At 45.2% G+C, this 23,606-nt stretch overlaps 1 protein-coding gene and 2 long non-coding RNA genes across 6 annotated transcripts in view; 1 reads left to right on the top strand and 2 right to left on the bottom strand.

Annotated features, from left to right (window-relative positions):
* Positions 1–23,606, bottom strand: part of LOC310845116 — a 579,409-nt gene that overhangs the window by 526,721 nt on the left and 29,082 nt on the right. The window lies entirely within an intron of this gene.
* On the bottom strand, positions 1,265–22,387 carry DDX24 (DEAD-box helicase 24). Of its 4 annotated transcripts, none has more exons than XM_083732906.1 (10): positions 22,281–22,387; positions 17,815–18,536; positions 13,788–14,177; positions 12,635–12,788; positions 10,341–10,856; positions 6,534–6,609; positions 5,502–5,690; positions 3,230–3,359; positions 1,514–2,308; positions 1,265–1,367 (listed from the first exon to the last, which is right to left on the bottom strand). In XM_083732906.1, the coding sequence occupies exons 1-9, from the start codon at positions 22,358–22,360 to the stop codon at positions 2,049–2,051; spliced, it is 2,517 nt and encodes an 838-aa protein (XP_083589032.1). In that variant the 5' UTR covers positions 22,361–22,387; the 3' UTR covers positions 1,265–1,367; positions 1,514–2,048. The 4 variants fall into 4 exon arrangements, with proteins under 4 accessions (XP_083589032.1, XP_083589034.1, XP_083589033.1 ...); XM_083732908.1 differs by having other exon boundaries at positions 22,173–22,347; XM_083732907.1 differs by having other exon boundaries at positions 1,265–1,352; positions 1,499–2,308; positions 22,173–22,342.
* Positions 10,849–13,351, top strand: LOC310844988. The gene is made up of 2 exons (XR_014564408.1): positions 10,849–10,977; positions 13,182–13,351. It is a non-coding gene; the product is annotated as an uncharacterized lncRNA (long non-coding RNA).

The raw sequence follows: 23,606 nt of genomic DNA, 5'->3' as shown, positions 1-23,606 counted from the left end.
CCAAAGTGACCCCTCCGAGGTGCAAGCCTGGGCAGTGCGTATGGAGGTTCTGGGCTGCCCAGAAGACAAGACCCCTCTCTCAGCCTCACTGATGTGGTCCAAAGGAAAGCGGAGCAATATATTTGGCACCAGCTTGGCTGCAGGAGTTGCTGGAAGGAGGCACACAAGGCGTCATCCAAGCATTGTAGGGACACAACTCTGGAGTTGTGCAGGATATACTCCTTAGCATTTTCTTTTCCTGAAGCCATCCCACAAGGCAGTTTTACATGCAAGCTCCTTGTTTCTTGAATGAATTTCATTTAATTATTATTTTATTACTGAATATAGCTTCACAGAGCCTCCAGGGCAGCTGGCTAACACAAATAATAATAGAAATATCCCCTGAGTTTGAGAAAGGTATACATCTTTCTTCAGGTAGGAAACAGCTGTAACCCAAACAAATTTTGGTAAACTATTCCAAAGTTGTGAGTGGTAGAGCATAAAAAGGTAAAGGTAAAGGTACCCCTGCCCGTACGGGCCAGTCTTGACAGACTCTGGGGTTGTGCGCCCATCTCACTTAAGAGGCCAGGGGCCAGCGCTGTCCGGAGACACCTCCGGGTCACGTGGCCAGCGTGACATCGCTGCTCTGGCGAGCCAGAGCCGCACACGGAAACACCGTTTACCTTCCCGCTGGTAAGCGGTCCCTATTTATCTACTTGCACCCGGAGGTGCTTTCGAACTGCTAGGTTGGCAGGCGCTGGGACCGAGCAGCGGGAGCGCACCCCGCCGCAGGAATTCGAACCACCGACCTTTCGATCGGCAAGTCCTAGGCGCTGAGGCTTTAACCCACAGCGCCACCTGCGTCCCATCCCGTGGTAGAGCATATATGTAACCAAATGACCTTGTAAAGACTGCCAAGCAGGATAGTCGTGCTTATCCTCCTACCCACCTGTTTTTCAGTCAGTAATTTTCCATTGCAAACTAGAAATATACATAACTTACTTGAACTGATTTCCTACATGAAGTTTCTAAGTTGCTGAGGGCAATGAATTCTGAAATTGTAATTTGCTTTCGAACGCCTCCATAAAGCTACCCTTCCCCCTGATCTTTCTGTAAACAAGCAAACAAACCCACCTCTCCAGTGGATCAGGGATTTTCCTGAACAGCAAAAAGAGAAAGATGGGCTGTACCTTCTTCTCCCACAACCACTGGATACATTGAAGGACCCCTATTGTCTCATTGCCTCTGTTTTATGTGCTTTGTGTGTAATAAAAATGCCAAGAAAAAGTTTTACAAATATTTTAATATAGACTTCAGCTGGGCAAGTTAAGAACAGGAAGGAATTCACTCTCTAATTTACTTTAGGGTACAGTCTATTTAGGGTCACGCTTTAGGGTCACAATGGCCACGTGACCCGGACGTGTCTTCGGACAGCGCTGGCCCCCGGCCTCTTAAGCGAGATGGGCGCGCAACCCCAGAGTCGGTCACGACTGGCCCGTACGGGCAGGGGTACCTTTACCTTTCAGTCTATTACCCGCCCGACATGTTTTAGTTTCTTCTTTCCGCAGAAGATTCCCCACAATTTAAAGCATCAAATGCTAATGCAAAATTTGAAGAATTACAAACATAGGATTTTCTTTAGAAACGCATATGCAATGCCCTGCAACACCCTGCAACTTAAATGAATAAATGAACTTGATTAAAAGGATACAGAACTGATACACACATTTATGCTTACCTGCTCCTCTGGGCTCACTACTACCTCTGCAGTTGCTTCCACACAACCCCAATCACGTGCAATGGTTTCCACTCACCTGGTTCTTTCAGGTGGCATGTTTTACACAAAACTCAAGACACTGGACATCACCTGCATGTCAGGTAAACTCAGCACCAAGAAGGACCATGTGGGTGGGTGTCTGTACATGCACGTTGACTGACTCGAGAGCAGCAACAGGAGAGGAAGCAGCAATCATTCTAGAACAGGTCTGTGCTTAAAAGGGGTCTGAGCATCCAGTGGTTGAGAAGGGGAGAATTAAGTGTTCCTTATCTTGCACCCCCGAAATGTCCCATCACTTCTTTAACTTCTCTGCATTTTGCTGTGGTTTCTTCTTCATCTTCTTCTTCGCTTTTGCTTTTGACATGGTGTCCAATGCAGACTGAGAACGTTCTTCCGAAATATCGGACAAGAGCAGTTTCCCAGACTGGGTTGGGTATTTGGTCTTCATCAAGCTTTTAAAAACGGACTGAGAGAGCAAGTGTTTCAGATGTTTCTTCATCCCCTTTAGCATCTTCTGTTTTTCACTCTCATTTTGCTCGTCGGGTCGGCCTCCTGTAGACACACACACAGGGAGGGGTGAAACATAAATCCCAGCACAAATAATCAAGAGGGGTTCTAGAAGTTTTGTTACTTAAAGCTGGGGGCTGGTAAACAGCATAGGGAAATCTACTGATAGATCACTGGACAATTTACAGTACATAGTTAAGGGTTTCTGACTCCCAATAATTAAATGATGGCATGTAAAACAAGATTCAGTGTGAGGCAGTGTGGTGTAGTGGTTAAGAGCGGTAGATTCGTAATCTGGGGAACCGGGTTTGCGTCTCCGCTCCTCCACATGCAGCTGCTGGGTGACCTTGGGCCAGTCATACTTCTTTGAAGTCTCTCAGCCCCACTCACCTCACAGAGTTTGTTGTGGGGGAGGAAGGGAAAGGAGAATGTTAGCTGCTTTGAGACTCCTTCGGGTAGTGATAAAGCGGGATATCAAATCCAAACTCTTCTTCTTCATTGTACACCTTTAGACACCAGGCAAAACCACTCCTCTTTCATCTTGCCTTGGCAAGATGAAACATGAACATCTGCTACACTCGGACTCCAAGTGCATTGATCCTTCAGGAAGCAGTAAAATATGAAACTGACATTACTGAGGTTTGCAGCTTTTTCTTTTTCTGAATGTCTGAACTGACACTAAGCTGTGCCCACTCTTGCTGAGTCTGAATGAAGTTTATGCCTTACCTGCTCTCCCCCCACTGCCCAACTTGTATACAACCTCAAACATTTTCCAAATGCATTTTAGATAAATACAAGAGTCCATAAATAGAGCTTTTTAGATGTGTGAGAGTACCCAGGTTATTGCCTTCATTGCTGCATCCAGGAGATATGCCCCTTATTACACCTTTCTCGGGGTGGTTCCTCCCTCCCAAGCCCAAACACACACACATACACACACACACACACACACAAACTGCTACTTGCCTATTAGTTCATCATCATCTAAATCAAGCTCCAGCGCTTCTGCAGCTTGCTGGAGCCATGAGTTGTGCTGCTTCGCTCGGCTGTTGAAATATTCCACCTTCTCAATCTTTCTTGCCAAGTTCACCCGCTCCTGCAACGAAGCACAGTGAGGTTATGCAGGGACAGGACGTGGGCACTCAAAGCAGTACATGGACAAAGGCAATACAAGGGCTAAGTTAGACATGGCACTGTTTTCACTGGGTGGGTCTTTCACAATTGCTTTTTCTTCAACAAATAGATGGTACAGGTCTGTGGATGTCTCTGGCCATTGTTATTATTATCATTATTAATATTTTAATTACCTGCCCTTCACCTTGTTAGATTGCTTCTCTCATAATAGCAGGGGAGATGAAAAAGCTTCCACACACTTTGCCTTTGTAAGGAATTCACTAATTCTAATGAACTCATGGGACCCTAGGCTAACCATTACTCCCTAAATTTTGCCATCCCTGTTATCTTCTGGATATAATTCAAGGTGATGGTTTGTAAAGTAACCCTTGGACCTCAGTCTACAAACATTACTGGCTTACAAAGCGGTCAAGCTGACTTGGAATGAGGAGACCACCTGGGTTGGAACTGGCACTCAGTTGCAAAGTTCACTGGGTGATCTTGGGTAAATCATGGGCTAGTTTGTCCAGCTACCTTGTTTTGCAGGACTGCCATTAGGCCAAAATGGAAAGGGGGTCTAAGTACGCTGAACGTAAGCTCCAGCATGCCTTACATTGGTCTTTTATGGAACATCAGCAGACTCAAATGGGGAAGGAGGAAGCCAACAATTCTGAATTAGAAAAGCTTTCCCCAATGACAACAATTAGTTATCTTCCACTTGTAACATGGTGATGTACAAGCTCGCCTTAAGAAGTTTGGGTACAGTGTAACTTAAGTCAACCAAGCTCTGTGCATATAAACATATCCTATGTTTCGGTGGTTTAACTGGATTTTTGTTCAACTGCAATTATTAATAAACAGATTGGAAAATTATTTGTAAGACTACTGCTGCTTCCTCTATTTTGTTACCCAAAACATTTGGAATGGAGCAAGCTACCACCTCAAAACAGACAGAAAAAAATAATATAGACCCAGCTTCAAATTACATAGCATTCAAAACAAGGAAAATGACAAAGAAACTGGAGGGGAAATATATTTATTTTTCACTGTTATTTTATTAATTGAATTTATATTCTGCTTATCCTCCTAAAGGAGCCTTTCCTACAATGCAAAGCAATGGAAGCGATTATGCTCCACTAAGTTATATCGGAACCACCAGAGCAATTCACAAAGTCTTTTGCCCTTAGCTTTCAACACATTTTAATTCAACCATTCTGCTAGATGAATGTTCTAGATGAAAAATGAGATCTGGCAGGGCGCTGCCAACATTAAGAGCTTAGAATGTAGGCACCAAAGAAAGTCCCACGCAAGTCTGCAAATGGGACATGGTGATTTATCTATGCCTATATTCCATATTTAATAAGGGATTAAATTATTAAAGCCACAGAAGTGACAGCAGGGTGATGAGCAATTTGAAATTCTTAAGCAGCCAAATAAAGGAAAAATTAGCCCTGAAAAACATTCATTACCTGCAATCAACTACTGAAAACTAAGCTCATTAAAAACAGCTTTGATTTTAATGTCTCCACATAACTCCTGCTCTCCTCTTGTCTTTCCTCTACTTGTGATAACATAATGTCTTCTTTTCTGGTCTTCCAACCCTGGCTGGCAAGATCTAAAGGAGAGATGAGCACTGAAGAAGCTGAACCCTGGCTCTACTCGAGTAGAGCAGCACATATCTGTCACGGATGATTTGGTTTAGATTCCTGCATTGCAGGGGTTTGGACTAGATGATTCGTGGGATCCCTTCCAATTCTACAATTCTATGATTCTATACCCAACTTTATGCCACCCTGCTTTCAACAACTTGTCACAGGTGACCAGGACATTAATGCGGGCTAATATGTTGAGTGGCAGAGAAGGGATGGATCACTCTGTCTCTCCTCCACCAGCCCACTTGCAAGAAGCATTTTTTAAAACAAAAAATTTATAGCAAGCTTGGCTCATGAACAGCCATCTCAGTCAGAACCACTGTTCCAGATCTCACTTCCCAACCAAGTTCCAAAATCAGGTGTTAGGAACAGACATCTGTTACAAAGCCTTGAGCAACTGTGAAAAGCGCTGCGGTTGAGAAATAAAATAAAAACCACGAACACACTACTTTCAAAGGAAATATCTATTTCACCTTGATTGCCGTCATGCATTTTGTTTCGACGGGGAAAAAAGGAAGCTCTTCGTTCTTCTCCAGCGTCTTGTAAATCCTTTTGAAATTCATCATGTCGCTTGGGCCAATCAGAAGCAAGCTCAGGCCCTCATTGGCAGCTCTGGCGGTCCTGCCGCTTCTGTGCACGTAAATCTCAGAGGTGCGAGGAACCTGCAACAGCGAAAGAGATTAAGCACTTCTGTGGGAACAGGTCTGAAGTACACAAAAAGAGAACAACGCATAACGTTCCCCAGCAGCAAGCAATTTCACACCTACTATGGCACTGTTTCAGTTTATCTCAATGTGCGCTAACTCTTGGGAGATATTGGATTCCACAATTATGTGCAAGCCCAGAAATGTCAGAGATATCTGAAACGACAGGCTGGTTGGCACATGCCACAGTTACAAACAATGCTACTAACCAAAAAAAAATAAAAAAAATCATTTCTGCAGGGCTGAGCAACAGCAGAAGAAAGAAGAAAGGAGCAACACTCAGAAGGCCCAAGTGTGTCTTTTCCTACATTCTCTTAAGTGTACCTAACAGACTACTAGTCTTGAGAACCTACATGGGAATATTTTAATGACAGTCCATCTATAGGTAGAAGAATGGAAAACATATAAATTATATTGTTGACATCTGTCTTGGAAGGCAATGGAGGAGTGCGCCTTTGTTTTATACAGTGCAACAAACAGACACAACACCTTGGCTTTAAGAATTAAAAAACAGTGTAAATAATAACCTATTCAGTTGCAATTAAGAGCTAAATTTGCACCATGGAGTATAAATGGAAAACTTGATTTTCAATCCCCCTAAAATCAATGATTTAAATCAGCTGCCTCCCTGGTATCTGAAATCATCTTGATTTAAACCAATCCGCCATGCCTCTCGTTCTTCTTCTGTGTTACAACCCAAAGACAGGCCACGAAGATTGCTTGTGGTCTTCCATTTACCGCCAGCCATCAATGTATTACAAATTCATGAACAGAGAACAGAAGTACATTTTGTTCTGGTACCTGGTAATGTATGACATGCTGCACGTGAGGAATGTCAAGACCACGAGCGGCAACATCTGTTGTCAAGAGGGCACAGCTGAAATTGCAGAAATGGAGACAATGGTTGTTTTATTAAGGAAAGAGGAGGGGGGAAGAGCTCCCTAAAGTGCATTAACACTGAATTCAGTATTACCAGAAGGCCAGATACAGTAACATAAGCAAAATAGGGCTGTGTCATAAGTACTGCAGAATGAAAAGAAAGACAAAAAAGAAGATAACCTATCTATTTAAGACTGCTTTACTTAGCCTGTGAAGGATGGGTGGAGAAACCTTCAGGGGCTACTGGTTTGTTTCCGGTTACAATTCAGACTGCTAGTTTTCGCCTGCAAGTCTTGGGAGCAAGGTTATCTGAAAGGCATCTTTCATGTCAGCCTGCACAGGTTTTAAGATTTTTGGGAGAGGCATCTGAAGCACACAGGGCAAATGTTCAGTAGAGAGCCTTCTTGACGGCTGCTCCCAAGCTCTGAAAAAGCCCTGGACACAAATTTTCATGGCTCTCTAGCAGCTACGGTGCATAGCTGTCATTTTTTCCCTTTTCTTGCGATGAATCCTATTCGGAGTAAGGGAATTTGCCTTTTAAAAAAGGGAAACGTTGACAGATATGCTACGGGCGCTCATCTACCAGAAGCGATATATTTAGCGATAGCTCTTGACACATATACCTGATTCTGACCAAACTAAGCCTCCTGATGCAAATCATGCTCTAGGAGGCTTAGTTTGGTCAGAATCGAGTATAAAGTTCCATAAGGTAAAGGTAAAGGGACCCCTGGGTCCAGTCGTGAGCGACTCTGGGGTTGTGGCGCTCATCTCCCTTTTTACTGGCCGAGGGAGCCGGTGTACAGCTTCCGGGTCATGTGGCCAGCATGACAAAGGAGCTTCTGGCAAACCAGAGCAGCGCACGGAAACACCATTTACCTTCCCGCCGGAGTGGTACCTGCTTTCGAACTGCTAGGTTGGCAGAAGCAGGGACCGAGCAACAGCAGCTCACCCCGTTGTGGGGATTCGAACTGCCGACCTTCTGATCGGCAAGTCCTAGGCTCTGTGGTTTAACCCACAGCGCCACCCGCATCCCATAAACTTCCATAGTTAATGCTAAATAAACTACTTCTGGTAACTGAGCCACCATAGCAGCTAGAGTTCTGGGCTTTTTAGACTCGTCTACCCATGTACTATCTGAAACCAGATGTGAAATATATTGGCATTATTTTCAGTTCTCCTACCCACACTGTGTAAATAAGTGTAATTTGTCTTTTATAAAGTTTTACCTGCCTTGGGTTTTTTTTTTACTTTGTATCTTTTTCATTGCATTGCAATTTATCATTTGATTGCAGGAGTACGTTACTGCTGCTCGCTGCCTTGAGCAGCATTTGCTAAGGAAACCAAACATCCAACCCACGTCAGTCGCTCCAACTCACGTTAAGTTTGCTTATTCCCCTACACAGAATAGCTGTCCTGTGCATTAGGAGTCTGGGGGGGGGGGGGGAGATGCCTGATCCAATTCCAGTGGCCCTGAGGGAGGTGCTGCTGCCGCCTGGCTCTATAGTTGTCACCCTAGAGGCAAAAGAAAGGTGGAGTACACACCCTGCGTGTGAAGCCGCAAAACACTGTGTGATGCCGACTTTCATGTGTGAAGTTGAGGCCCGCTAGCTCTCACCCCTTCTCTAGCCACTCCTCCAGGACAACTAGCCGTTAATCAAAGCTATACAGTGTGTGTGACGACTACACACCATAGATTCTCGCTTTGTCTGCACTGGTTGGTAGTTTTGTTTGTGGGAGCGATTCAAATGCTCAGGACTGCAATACTTCAAGGGCTGCCTCTCCCCCTGTAAACCATCCCGGACTGTGTTCAGCATCTGAGGCCCTTCTTCGTGTGGGCGGCAACACGAGAACAGGCCTTCTCTGTAGCGGCTCCCCAATTGTGGTATGTTCTTCCAGGGAGGTTTGCCTTCACCTTCACCCGGTGCTATACCAGCTGCACTGGCTCTCGGTGGAGTACAGGATCAGGTTTAAAGTGCTGGTTTTAACCTTTAAAGCCCTATACAGCCTATGGGACCGCCTCTCCTGGTATGTCCCATGGAGGACCTTATGGTCTTCAAAAAAAAACAACTTGGAGATCCCAGGCCACAGGGAGCTTAGGCTGGCCTCAACCAGAGCCAGGGTTTTTTCGGCCATGGCCCCGATCTGGTGAAACGCTCTGTCACAAGAGACTAGGGCCCTGTGGGACTTAACATCTTTCCGCAGGGCCTTCAAGACAGAGCTGTTCTACCAGGCCTTTGGCCAAAGCACACTTCTGTAATCCCCATAGAACTCTAGCCCAATGATTGCCATTAATTTGATTCTGAATTGATTTTAAAATGTATTTCAATTAATTGATTGTGATTTTATGTAAATTGCGCTATTTTTACTGTGGTTAGCCGCTCTGAGCCCAGCTTTGGCTGGGGAGGGCAGGATATAAATAAAATATTTTTTTAATTTTTAAAATATTATTATTATTTTTATTTATTATTATTATAATATTTTAGGCACCAACAGAAAACATTTCTGTTCAACCAGGCCTTGGGCTGATTAATATTCTACAGCCTTTTAAATGTGCCTGTGGGAAGGGTGTGTGTGTTACTGTTTCGCTGTTTTGTTTTTAATTATTCTGTATTTTATTCTGTGAACCACACTGAGATCAAATCAATCAATAAATGTTCCCATTCTTACTGATAAAGCCCTAAAGGTCTTTGAAGGTCCACCTCCTATTCTTTATTTAATTCACAGCTCGACATTCCTCCCTGAAGAGTCCCCAAGGAAGTTCACAGCATCAAGTCAAAGTATCCAGGACACAACAATTAAAATGAAAGTTATGATACCCCACGGCCTAAAAATGCCAATCCCCTCCCAAAGGCCTGGACAAATAGAACTGTCTTCGAATTCCTCCCAAGTACAGTTAGGGGATGAGGACTGCACCATTACCTCCAGGAGGGGTTCTGAACGTGGTGGGCCACTACAGAGAAAGCCCTCTTGTGCACTCTCATCTTCTTTGCCACTTGCAAACAGCCATACTGCTTTCAGGGTGTCCACCCTCCATTGCAAATTATGGGTTGAGGCATATAGAGAATATGGCTTCTTCAAGTACCCATTTAAGGCCTTGCACACTAGTTCCAACACCTAGAATTGGGCCCAGTAGCTCCCCAGCACCCAGTGTAGTGCTCTCAAAATTGGAGCGATGTGCCCTTCTCTGGCAGCTCTGCACTGCCCACAGCTGTTGCATTAAACTGCTGCAGCTTCTGGACCATCTTCAAGGGAAGCCCCATGTAGAATGCACTGCAGCAATCTGCACAGGAGGTTAGCAGAGCATGGGTAACGGAGGCCACGCTATTGGATCCTGTCACTCAACTGTGTTCAATATCAAAGGCCTTGCTCTGTGTCCTACCTCCGCTGCAGGTGTAGCTGGTTGGCACTTAAGAAAAGGGCCTTCTCTACTGCGGCCCCCGTGCTTCCCACAAAGAACTCCTTCCCAAACTAAATCCCTCCGTTTTAAGCTTTAGGCAAGTCGTTATTACTTTTCCCCTTAAAAGTTTCACCCAGCTTTAAATTCTGCTAAGTTTTTCAGCGTTTACTTGCTAATTGTGCTGCGGCGTATTACTCCGTTCTTGTTCTCATTGTGTTTTTGTCAATTCAAGCAATCCACTTTTGAAAAGCGGCATGATCTTAATAGATAAAATAAACCGGGGGGGGGGGGGGTAGGGAGAGAGAGAAAGAGAAAGAGAGAGAGAAACCGACCTGGGGCGTTCAGCAAACCTCTCCAGGTTTTTCAACCTTTGCTTTTGGTGCATGTTTGCATGAAGAGGCAGGAGGTCGCAGTCCAATATCGTCAGGAGGGCAGTGAGCCGCTTGATGCAATCTATACTATTTGCAAAAACCATGGTTCTGCCTGGGTACTGAAGGAGAAAATAATACAGGTAGTAGTCTTTCTCCTCTGTATCGCAGTGGATCCTGGTCTCGGTGAGAGTCTCCACGGTGGCCTCTTTCCTGGTCAAGTCTATCACTTTGGGCTTGCCCTTGATGCCAACTTTTTCCATCAGCATTTCCAGCTTGGTCTTCTTGTCTATTTTGACAGCTCTCTTCTTGTGGAGAACCCTAGTCGGAGCCTGGTGGATCAAAGTCAGGGTGGCAGAAAAGACAAACGTCTGGCGTTTTGGGTTATATTGCGAGTCGCTCAGCATTTCCAGCAACTGAGAGAGTTCCTCGAAATGCCCCCTCTCCACCATCCGGTCCGCTTCGTCGATCACCAGGCACCTGTCAGACGGACACGAGAGACAGTTTTAAGAGTTTTTCGTTTTGAGATAAGAGGAGATCCGACACGCTTCAAAAGAGCCCTACCTGCTACGGCGCACACAGAAAAGAACAATGGCCTGCAGTGCGTAAACAGAACCACAAGCCGATTCTTATTCCGTAGGCTTGTATAGATACCAAAGTGGGAAACCAAGGTGCAAGGAAACAAAAGTCTGATGGAATTTGAACGAGCAAATTCAAGGACTTTGCTGTCGCAAAGTGACGACCGCTAGACCTGGTGTATCAATGCATCTCCCAGGACTGGTTTGAGGGCCAGAGCATGAGGCACCTTCACCCGACGGTAGACTGTAGGTGAAACTGCCGCCACCACTCCTGACCGTGCCAGAGATGATGCAGACCATTATTCCCTTAGCGCATTGGTGGCAGAGGGACTCTCTGTCGCCAGCATTTGGTAGAACAGGTTCCATCAGCACTGTGGCCAGTGGAGGTCATTATTCCCTTGGCGTGCCGGGCACTGACAATGGAGGGATTCCTTCTGCCGCCACTGCTTGGCGCACCAAGGGAGGAATGAGCACTGGTGGAGGAAGAGGAGTGCAGGGGGAGCGCACCGCCCCCAGCAGTGCAATCCCGGCAGGGTGCCATTGTGGCTGCCCCCCTGCCTGTGCTGGGCGCCCTGCCCCGCAGGCGGTGCCCCCCACCCCCAGGACGTGCGCCATGCCCCAGCGGGCGGTGTGCCCCCACCCCCAGGATGCACACCACGCACCTAAGGGCGGCGTGCCCCACCCCAGGATGCACGCCAGCCCCGTCCCCCCGGTGCCGGAGCGTGAAACTCCGCCACTGGGAATGAGCTGTAGTCTGGGCCCAGGAGGAACCTGGGTGAAACTGCTGCCACTTCTGCTAACCCACAAATGAAACCTTAAATGTAGGTTGTGGTTGCCACCATGGAATGTCTAGGCGCCATTTCTTTTCAATGGCATTTGTTATCATCATCATCATCATCTTGTTCATTTCTATACCACTTTATATTTTAAAGAACAAGTCTCAAAACGGTATACAGCATATTGAAACATCAAATAAAGCAATCAGGAATACAACAAATTCAGGCTTCAAGGAAAATATTTCAGATCCTTCCCTAAGTGACATTTTGCTTTCCCCAGAGATCTCCAGGTGACCACAGCTGGACCCACAGCAGTCGCAAATTGCACCTGGCGCCTGGCTGATTTCTAATACTGGTCACCACTTACCAGTGCCTGGAAATTTGCTTTGAAACGTGGCATGAGGTGGGTGGAGGAGAAAATCTGGTAAGTCAGGCCAATTATGGAAACCGTTTCTATCCTCCACCCACCTCAATTGTTCTATAGTAGCTTCATGGTCTCTGCTGTTCATCTGAATGAGCCACAGTATGTTCAGGCAGGTGCAACAGAGCTAAGCAGTCCAGGTGCAACATCAAGCATGCGTAAGTGTCCCCCGATTCTTAAAGCAGCAACTGTGAACTTCAAGGGAAAACCCTGAAAGATCCTGCAAAGTGTTTACTGCAGAGGTGGCTAACCATGGTGCCCTTGGTGTTGCTGAACTCCAAATCCCATCAGCCCCAGTGAGAACCACCAACAGTCAGGGCTGATGGGAGCTGTAGTCCAACAACATCTGGAGGGTGATACATTGACTACCTCTGTACTATTGCTTAAGCTGGAAGTTCTTTAGCATTGATGATCTTAAAAATGCCCAGATAGTATTTGCTCCTTTGGAGAAGGAAGACATATTAGAAAAGGGATCTTGAGTACCTTAGTTGCCGCAGGTTTGAGAGGTGTGGCTGCTTCTCCTGTATTAGCTCCCACAGGCGCCCCGGGGTCGCGATTACAATCTCGGGCTTCCTTTTCAGAACTCGCTGCTGCTTCTGAGGTGCCATTCCTCCAACAAGAATGGTTGCCTTAATGCCTAAAAGACAGAAGACCAATAGGACATTAAGGTCCCTGCAGCACTGTTGTAGCTATATTTCATAAAATTTTCTAGGATGAGATGTTGTACCATATTTGTAAGAAATCACTGGATTTACCTCCCCTCTTTTTAGGCGCAACAAACCTCCACAAAAGTATTTCCCAATGTTTTTTTTTAAAAAAACCAACAAACTACAAAGATGACCTGCGTCTCCAAAACAGCATTTATCCCGTATTCAAGATGGTGTGCGCTCCTCCTAGTAGTGTATAATTTTAAAAATCCTTACTGATGCGATGCTGAGCCCCCCCCCCAAAAAAAGTGGAATTCTCAACCTGTATAAATTATGCAAATAACAACCACTCTTATTTTGAATAATTTATCTTGGCTTTCTAGTTGTGTGAGAAAATGAACCGGGCAGGTCATTGAAGCGCCACCAGCAATCACTGGACTTCTTACTCAACCACCTCTCTGGGTTCTCAGATGTCCACAGGCCATGCCCAGACACCTTCAAACACAGCCTCACAGCAAGGAAGGCTAGAAAGCTGCATTTCAAAAAAGAAAAGGGGGGGGGGGGAAAACCAAGGATTTTCTCAGGAAACTGATTGTGCATACCAGTACCATAGTTTGTGCTTTCCCTACAGAGAAGACAGAAAACTGTAGGAAACTTTCTCTGCAGAGCATGTTTCCATTTTAGGAAAGGGAAACTGAAGCAATGTACTTCAACAGCAAAGTAAGTAATGGAAGACAGACGTTTATATGTATGTTAGATGAAAATAAAAACTGATTTTATATATGCTATTGTCTCATCTCTCTTCCCTGTATTGTAGAATCACTTCTAGATGCGTTATAGGAAGTGATTCACAAATGAAATAATAACCACAACAATAGCATTGATGGATGGCCGTCTCTCATGGGGGCTTTGGTTGAGATTGCTGCATTGCAGAACGTTGGACCCTTGGAATCCCTTCCAATTCTATGATTACCAGGAATTGACATTACCTGTGAATCTGTTCACTGCATCAATGTGATGCTTCACTTGGACAGCAAGTTCTCTTGTAGGAGTCAAGACCAATCCCAGAAGAGGATTGTTTTTATGTGCAGCAGTATTAGGTTTTGGGGAACCCAGATCACGTCCTGCACCCTCCAACACCTTCAGGTTTCCTGCTGCCAAAGACTTCTCACCGTCGCCATCGTCATCGCCACTAGCTTCACCCCCATCAGGGCTCAAGCCTCCTATATCCACACTCTCTTCCTGCTTGGGTACCTCATCCTCACCGTCCTCTCCTTCGTCAAGCGGGCTGTCCCTTCCACTTGCCGGTCCTGTTGACTTGCGCCACTGCAGAATGGAATGGATCATTGGAATGGCGAAAGCAAGAGTCTTACCACTTCCTAAACATGGACAAATGAAACACAGGTTAGAAACCTAGGAACGCCTTTGGGAAGTGGGAACAGTCAGAGGGAGATAGAGAGGAAGTGACGGATGGGGAAGAGGGAGAGAGCCAGGAGGCGGGAAGGCTCTCTGATGCTGAAGCAGAGCCCCAGAACCGCACAGGAAGTTCAGGAACAGATGGAGAGCCTGTCCCTGTGCAGTCTACACAGGAAAGGAGAGGGTTAAAACACAAGGATCAGAGACGTCCCATGAAACTTCCCTGCCTTTTCTGTTGGAGGAGAAGCTGGAGAAGACCACTCCCCGAATCTGAACCGGACGATTCGGACGCATGATTGTAATGTGCTGCTTGTACACGTGTAAAATAAAGAACTGTAAATACCTCTCTGAGTGAGCAGAGGGGGCTTATTGTGAAGAGCATACACAAGCCATCACACTAGTCCAGCATCTTGTCACAGCAGCCACCCAGATGCCTGGGGGAAACTGGCAAACCCAGGAGACGTCCCCCCGCTCCCGCAATGTGGTTTCCAGCATTGCTGCCTCCAACTATGGAAGCAGAGTCTAGACAACACGGCTGGCAGTCCTTGGTAGACATGCCCTCCATGACATTGCCTAACCCTCTTTGAAAGCCGTCCAAGCTGGTGACCAGCATTGCCTCCCACAGAACTAAGCTCCAGAGTTTAACTAGGCACTTTCTTTTACCCGTCCTGAATCTTCCAACATTCAGCTTCATTGGATGAGTTCTAGCGTGAGGAGAAAGGGGGGGGGGACATTTCTCTATCCACTATCTCCATGCATAATTTTATAAACTTCTACCATGTTGCCTCTCTTTGCCTTTTCCCTAAACTAAAAAGCCCCAAGTTCTGCACCTTTTTTTATAGGGAACTTGCTACATCCCATTTCAACACATCTTTATTTTTGTTTTAAAAAAACTCATTTAACAAACCATCCCCATACATCCCCACACCCCAAGAAACACTCCATCCCTATACAGTGTAAATGAGAGTCAAACATTCAACAGGTTGCTCTTTTCCAAATGTTTTCTAAACTGCCTTACGCTAGTGTAGCCAGGTAATTCCATATCAAGTGATCCAACTTTTTTACCTCGTGTCATCCAATTTTCTTAATATTTTGTACACTTGTTGAATGATCAAAACTAAGCTTAAATCTAAAATTAAGAAACCAAACCAGCTGATTTCCCCCATTAGTCTGGTATTGTCTATTCTTCTTTGACTGCCAGCTCTTTTCCAGGATCTCAGGCAAGGACTTCTTTTACTTCAGCAGCTTCCTGCTCCTTGAAGTTGATGAGGATTGAACCTCAGAAATTCTGGATACAAAGGATATGCAATATCCCTCAGCCAGGGCTCCCTCTTAATTAAAGCCATATAAATATATGTAGTTACAATGAGTCAAATTGGCGGTTCTTAAAGCAGGCACCTGTCGTTGCTTATCTCACCAAGACACTTCACTGTGGGTTGCTTTTCAACAGTAGTAATTAATAAATATAAATCATTGTGAAATCTTTTGAATATATACATATTTTTTAAAATCAACAAATAAGTGCCTGGACTCCTAAAAAGTACTGGTTCCTTTGTAGGCTGCTAGTCTGTAATAAGACTCATCGCAAAGCAAAATGGCTGCTGTGCTTAAAAAATAATTAAAAATTGCAGTGGTTTCTGGCCTTCTTGTTGTTGGGTGTGCAAAGGCTGCTCTGCGGCTTCCACTATCCTAAGGTAACATACAAAGTAGTGTAATGCTACTGACGTGCAACATGTGTACTTGGTTGGATTTTTCAATCTACTCTCTGTCTTTTTGAAAAAGCTCTATAAAAGGAATTGTCTTAATTGACAGCTCTGATCAGCGCTCTCCACAGACAGAAATGAAAACTAGGCCAAGGACAAACTGCATTCTACTCAACTCATCTCTCGTGATGCAATTTTCTGTTGCTGCCATTGACATTTTTACTCCTTCTGTAGGAAATATGGAGTCACTAACCCAGTGGTTTCCCTCATAAGGAGTGGAGGGACTTTTCCCAAGTGAAAACTGGCAAACAGGAGGGCCTCTCTTAATCCCTGCCCCCCACACCAAGTCTCCCTGTGCATATGCTCCTGCCCCCAGGTCTTGTGGTAAAGGTTGTTCACCCAGGCTGGCCTCTGAATCTGGAAGACAGTCCACCTAGGGAAGAGGGAACTGGCAGACATGTCTTCTATCACACCAATGCTCCCCCTCAGTAAGTGTTGAGATAATGTGAATTCAAGGGAAACGAAGTTGGGACCTTCTCAATTCAATAAGCCAGGGGTGGTTAACCTGCAGCCCTCCAGATGTTGCTGAACTACGAATCTCGTAAGTCCCAGACAGCATGGCCAATGGTGGAGGATTATGGGACTTGTAGTTCAGCAACGTCAGCAGAATGGCTCTGTAGCTTTAGCTCTCCAAAAAAATGAACGAATCTCTCCCCACCAAAATGAAACAAAACTGAGAGGGGAGTTGCCCAGAGCTCAAAAGGGGAAGGGGTGCAATCTGTCATGTTGACAGACAGGTCTTGGCTTGAATCACAGATAATCATTTTCTCAGGGCACTCCAATCACAATGTAGAGGTCTCTCACTCTCTTAAAGAAGAAAAGTTGCAATCTCTAAGTCTCAGGGGGCATGGGGAGCTCACACACTCCACCAATAAACCTTCTACCACCACCTTATGATTCATTCTGAAATTCCGAAGTCTTCATCCCCTCAGAAGGGGTGGTGATGCCTGCAAACTGCATCCAATTCGGCCACAACATCAAAAAAGTAATAGACTTTTCCTTTAGTTAAGATTCATCAAATTTTAAAGGCGCCCTTCATGAAAATTTCTCTATCGGTCTACAATTTGGCAGGCTCACTGCATTCCGGAAAAGTATTTGTCTCTCAAAATATTATCCACTTTGGCCAAAAAGGGGGAAATGTTATAGTCACTGCAGGTTCCCCATTACAGTGAATAAGGAAAACACAGAGCTTTGTTTTAGACGTAGTGGCTTAGAAGCCAGAGCACAGATCGAAAAAGAGAGTACAAAGCAACTTGGAACAGATTGGAATATTTAAAAACACACAAACTCACAGATACGAGTTGAATCTTAGTGCCTGTGCAGCTGTCTGTGATTTGTTATTGACAATTGGCAGGTTATAAGAATCCATATTTGATGCCTGCCAAATTTAGCTGAGAGATGCCAACAAATCTAATACACTGAAATTGCCATATAAAATTTTACAATCAAAAAGCACGCTTCAAAGTTGAAAATTTGCACTCTTGCTTTTAACTTGTATTTTATTCTGTGAACCGCCTTGAGATCTTACGATGGAGTGTTATATAAATTTAATAAATAAAAATAATAAATTAATTGTTGTGGGGAAGAGGGCATTGCTGGTCTTGCCTACAGCAGTAAAATGTATTGGGCCGGCCCTGTCCTGTTGGCCCTCTTCAATTTCACCAGCCCCTGCACCCAAATATTTTTCACCCACAAAAGAAAAAGCTGAAATTCTCAGCACACTGTACTTTGTGCTCAATTACCAAAATCCATGCTTCCATCATGTGCTTATGGAGGTACAGAATCAACACATCTGGGACAGTGGAAGCAAAACAACCACCGTAGCAATGAGTTATACCTGTCTCTGCAGCTCCAAGGACATCCATGCCATCTCGAATTGCAGAAGGCAGAGCCAGGGCCTGAATCGGAGTTGGCGCACTGAACCCTAATTCACTCAGTGCCTGAAGAACAGGCTTAGGAACGAAGAGGCCTTTCCATGCAGACATGTCCACTTCCTGACCTGAAGATAAAGACAGGACTTCTGCCGTCCAGTTTTTAGGCTTTTTAGAAGCTTTAGCTGGTTCAGCAACATCTTGGGGAGGACATGTTTTCTTCTTCAACTCTCTCTTCCTCTTTTTCTTCGCTTTCCTTTTCAGGATTGTGGTGTCTCCTTCCACTCTCTCATCTTGCTCAAAGCTAGGGATGGCCTCTTTACATTCAGCTTCCTGCTCAGTTGTTACTAGTTCCTTCACTTTGGGTTCATCACCACTCCTCACCTCCTGTTCCAGATTTTTCTCCTTCTTCCTCTTCTTTTTGGGAATTGTGCTATGTTCTTCCTCTTCTCCAGGCCTCCTAGTAGATTTTCTCCCCTTGGCATTTTCTTCTCCCGCTTTTGAGGAAGACACCAGTTTATAATCTGTAAGCTCCTCAAAGCATACTAAACCTCCAAGTTGCTCGTCAGCAAAGAGATTTGGGTCAATCTCAATGGGCTTCCATGCCCCTGTCACTTTGATGCCTCTTCGCTTAAGCTTGGATGGAGTCTTAAACTTACTTGAACCTCGCTTGAGCTTCATGACTGACCTTCAAAGAAGAACAAAGGAAAATATTTCAAAAATGGCTATCAGTTAAATTCATTATATAAAGTAATGGTAAAGGTAAAGGGACCCCTGACCATTAGGTCCAGTCGTGACCGACTCTGGGGTAGCAGCGCTCATCTCGCTTTATTGGCTGAGGGAGCCGGTGTACAGCTTCCGGGTCATGTAGCCAGAATGACTAAGCTGCTTTTGGCGAACCAGAGCAGAACACAGAAACACCGTTTACCTTCCTGCCGGAGCGGTACCTATTTATCTACTTGCACTTTGAGGTGCTTTCGAACTGCTAGGTTGGCAGGAGCTGGGACCGAGCAATGGGAGCTCACCCCGTCGCAGGGCTTCGAACCGCTGACCTTCTGATTGGCAAGTCCTAGGCTCTGTGGTTTAACCCACAGCACCACCTGCGTCCCATTATATAAAGTACATAACATGAAATTGCACAAAAGGAAGAGATGAAAGAAAAAAAGGATACTACAGCTCCCAGCTATGAGCATCTCTCCTTCATGCAATCAGCAGTCTAGTTTCTCTTCCCCTCTTGGGTCCTCCCTAAGTTTATTCAGACCATTCCCACCCTCCTTTCCTAGTCCTTCCCTGCTTCCCACGCCATGCTACCTTCTCCCAAGACCCTGTCTTTCCCTAGACCAGAGTTTCCCAACCTAATGCATTCCAGATGTTTTGGACTACAACTCCAATCATTCCAGACCATGGGTGAGGGGGGATTTGAACCCTGGTCTCCCTAGCCTGACACCCTAACCACTAGTCCAACAGCATTTAGAGGGCACTACATTGGCTGACTAGCAGAGACCTTCTCCTTACAGTCGTCCTTACCAGCCTGCTAAGTCCATTCATATGAAAAGTGACAACAGCTACTAGGACTTTTACTGTTAACATTTATCTTGGGGGCTGGGGGAGTTGAATAATCACTCATGTGAGCAACTCCTACAGAAACATGTCTCAATATGCCCTTCATAGGCTTGTGTTCTCTTCCTGGTTCTTTGAACATTTGGTTCTACATATTTTGTTCTGAACAACAATCCTCTCAGATTTGGTAGTGACTGTATTTTTAAAAAAAAAAACTTTCAGGCAGCAAGCATGGACAAAGCAAGCTATAACTGGCAGTTGTGGCATTGGAACCATTAGACTCAAAAGCTGGTAGAAGATTACATGTACAAAAGGAATACAATTTTTCCTTCTGAAATTTGCAAAGGGAAGACATGAAATGAAATGATGCCTTGTACTGTCAGCTGCATATTCCCTTATAAAGGATCCTAAACATACAGCTGGGCATTCACAGAATCATAGAGTTGGAAGGGATCCCGAGGATCATCTAGTCCAACCCCCTGCAGTGCAGGGAATCAGAATCAGAATAATATTTATTTGCATCAGCCACTAGCCATAGCAATAACATAGAATAAACGTACTGAAGATAGTTGTAAAAGCTTAACTATCCAAAATAAATTTGCAATGCTGGGATTTTTTGCCCAACGTGGGGCTTGAACCCATGAACCTGAGATTAAGGGTCTCATGCTCTACTGACTGAGCTATCTCAGGCATTTGACCAGTCCCATAATGGTCACAATAAAGTTACAGCAGGAGGTCAAATGCTAATCAACAAGTCTGACACTTAGATGGCCCTTACAGTGGTATCTTGGGTTACAGATGCTTCAGGTTACATACGCTTCAGGTTACAGACTCCGCTAACCCAGAAATAGTACCTCAGGTTAAGAACTTTGCTTCAGGATGAGAACAGAAACCGCGCCACAGCAGCGCCAGGCCCCATTAGCTAAAGTGGAGCATCAACAGTTTCAGGTTAAGAACGGACCTCCGGAATGAATTAAGTTCTTAACTAGAGGTACCACTGTACTATGAAACAATGACATCAACTTTTAAAAAATGTGATATATTATTTTAATTCTGCCCCTCCTCCACGGGACCCACATTATCATGCATACTACCCATTCCCCATTATTCTCCTTGGAACAGCCCTGTGAAGCCGACCGTGCAAACTGTGTGCAACTAACCCAACATCACACCATAAGCTTCATCATTGAATGGGGAACTGAACCTGGATCTTTCCAGTCCCAGTGGCTTCTGTAATTGATGGCAGCTTACTCACAGAACCTTGTGTGCCTGTTTGGAAATGCCTGCAGTTACATCTGGTAGCCAAGGGGGTACATTTTTCCATGCGCCTAGGTCTAGCCCCCCCCCCCAAATAGGGCTAGGGAGCTGAAATAAAACTGTGAGCTTCTACACCTTTATTCAATGCTAGTCATACTCAGAACAGCCCCACTGAAATAAGCTGACTTAAATAACTGACGTCCACTGGTTTCAATGGGTCTACTCAGAGTATGACTCAGCTGGATATCGCTCAGTGGCTTACTTCAAATATCTGAGTATTTAACATGGTTAATTGTCCAACAGATCGATCCTATTCCTAAACTACAGCTTTTGTGGGATTCAGTATCCAGGTTTAAACAAACAGTTGTTAAAACAGGGCTGCAACTTTGGGAAAGTAAGGCAGAAGTACCCACATTAAAAGATGTACAATAGGTGGAAATTAAATAGCTGCATCTTTCTCCACCCTATACTGTACATGCAATGATTTATTTGGGGCGGGGGGGGGGGGGAGAAGAGCTGTTCACATCAAATTTGGCTGTCACCTATGCTAAGGTAATGCTATATATTTTTAAAATGTTTTTATATTATTGTAAACCCCTGTGATATATATTTATGATACAGCGGTATATTTTTATTTTAATAAGCAAACAAATAAACAACAGAAAATGTTATTTACCCCAACCAATTTGCAGGTGAATATACAAGGAAGAATCAAAAATAGAAATGAACTGTAAGTGTTCGGTTTTCAGATAATGCGAGACTTTTGGATCTCTGCTAATCAGCAACCTCCCAATTGGCCAGTCCACCCAGTAAAAGTGGTACGCAACAACATTAAGTTGCGAGCTTGCATCCAACACGCAGCCAACTGCACGAATTAACAGTTGACCAGGAAGCCATCCTAAATACGTTTTATTCAGAAGTTTAACTGATTCACCGGGGATTTACTTCCAAGTACTGAGGAGACCAATCTCCAAACCACCACAGCGCCATGCAGCTCAGTGGGGTGAACCCCCAGCTGATCGCCCTCCCCCGCCTTTTCTCAACCAATCTTACCGTTACTGTCGCGAGATTAAAGTGGGGGGAGGGTAGGGGAGAGAGAGGAAGGAAAGAAAGAAAGAAAGAAAGAAAGAAAGAGAGAGAGAGAGAGAGAGAGAGAGAGAGAGAGAGAAGGTATATGCCACTCTAGGCTCCTGAGAGGAACAGCGAGGCATTAAACCGGCAATAACAAACATTTTTAAGGATGCAGCCTTATAAATGGTAATGAAACTACAAGAACAGTAAATAGCAACCTCGATTTTACTTCTTTGGGAGCTGCCCTCCGTCCTTTCCTGCTACCCGCCCCACGTGGTTATCTCCTTCCAAGTTCTTATTATTTATTCTTATTAGCTGAACTTATCAGTCGCTTGTCACCCAAGGTCTCCAAGAGACTTACACTGAAATATCTATATGCATAAATATATTACACCACACAAATCTCTACGGATGCACAAAAGTAATCCTTGCCTGCCTTCCTTCCTCCGCTCGCCTCCGAGGCTACTTCAGCGCGCTTGCCGGGTTTAACGGCCCAGCGAGCGCCGTTTGCACCCGCCGAGAAAAGTCCCTGCGAAGATCCCACCAGACACTGCACAGCGACGCTTCCGGGAAATCCCACCACGTGGGAGCCTCATGGGGGCGGCCATGATGCCGTGACGTCATCCCCCAGCGCCGGGCTTCAGAACTTTTATCAGGCTGCATGCTGGCTGCCTCTCCAGCATTCGGGAAGGCTGCGGTTGCTGCGTTGGGGCGGTCGTGTTTCAATGGGAAGGGTGGGGGAAAGCACAGGATGAGGCATCCGATTCTGCTGGTTGTTGTTATCCGATGGTCGGTTTAGATCAGCGTTATTGCTCTGGTATAAGTTGAGTGGAGTTTTGGAGGAGTTATGTTATCAGGAAGGGCTCTTCCCCACCCCCGTTGCTTAATTATGGCTGTTTTATTTTATTTATTATTTATTTATTTTATCCTCAGAGAATGTTCAGCACTTCATTAGCTCGAGTAACCAAGGCATAAAGGTAAAGGGACCCCTCACCATTAGGCCCCCATTAGGTCCAGTCATGACTGACTCTGGGGTTGCGGCGCTCATCTCGCTTTATTGGCCGAGGGAGCCGGCGTACAGCTTCCGGGTCATGTAGCCAGCATGACTAACCAGAGCAGCGCACGGAAACGCCGTTTACCTTCCCGGCGGAGTGGTACCTATTTATCTACTTGCACTTTGCACTGCTAGGTTAGCAGGAGCAGGGACCGAGCAATGTGAGCAAGTTCTAGGCTCTGTGGTTTAACCCACAGCGCCACCCGCGTCCCTCTCAGCTAATCACAGATTAACAGGAGGATGATATTGCACGCTTTCTGAGCACTTATGCTCTCATGCCCATAGTCTTGGTCTGAATCGTTTGGCCCTGTATTTTTTCTCGTTAAAAGTTGCTGAAGTCTCTTCACCTTGTATTGTTGTTGTTACTACTGCTACTTTTAAAATTGATTTTACTAATTATTGAAAAGGAGGGGACGATGTTGGAGCCAGCCAGTCCAGTGGTGCTTAGCATAGCATAGGAAAAAGACACAATGAGGCAGCGTGTATTTTCATAATGCTGGAGAGCTGCTCCTTCCAGCCTTTCTCCTCCGGCAACTTTTTATTATCTCCTTTGTTCTCCCAGCCGCATGGCCGTTTTTTCAAAGTCTCCTGTTACCTCATCCGGTCAAGGCTTGACACTCCCCTCTCCGTATAAGGTAATCATTGCCCAGAGGAATGTCAGGGGACCCCTGCAGTATTTACAAGCCTCTGCCTTAGCTGTATGACTCCCACATGCCCTCTTTCTTTATTTTATTATATCGAGTGCGATAAGCGACTCTTGTAAGGGCGGGAGCGGGCCGCGGACCGGACAACAATGCAGTACACATAGAAATTAAG

Source organism: Podarcis gaigeae, assembly GCF_964106915.1.
Source record: "Podarcis gaigeae genome assembly, chromosome: 1".
NCBI lineage: Eukaryota > Metazoa > Chordata > Lepidosauria > Squamata > Lacertidae > Podarcis > Podarcis gaigeae.
This window is presented reverse-complemented; position numbering and strand designations above follow the sequence as displayed.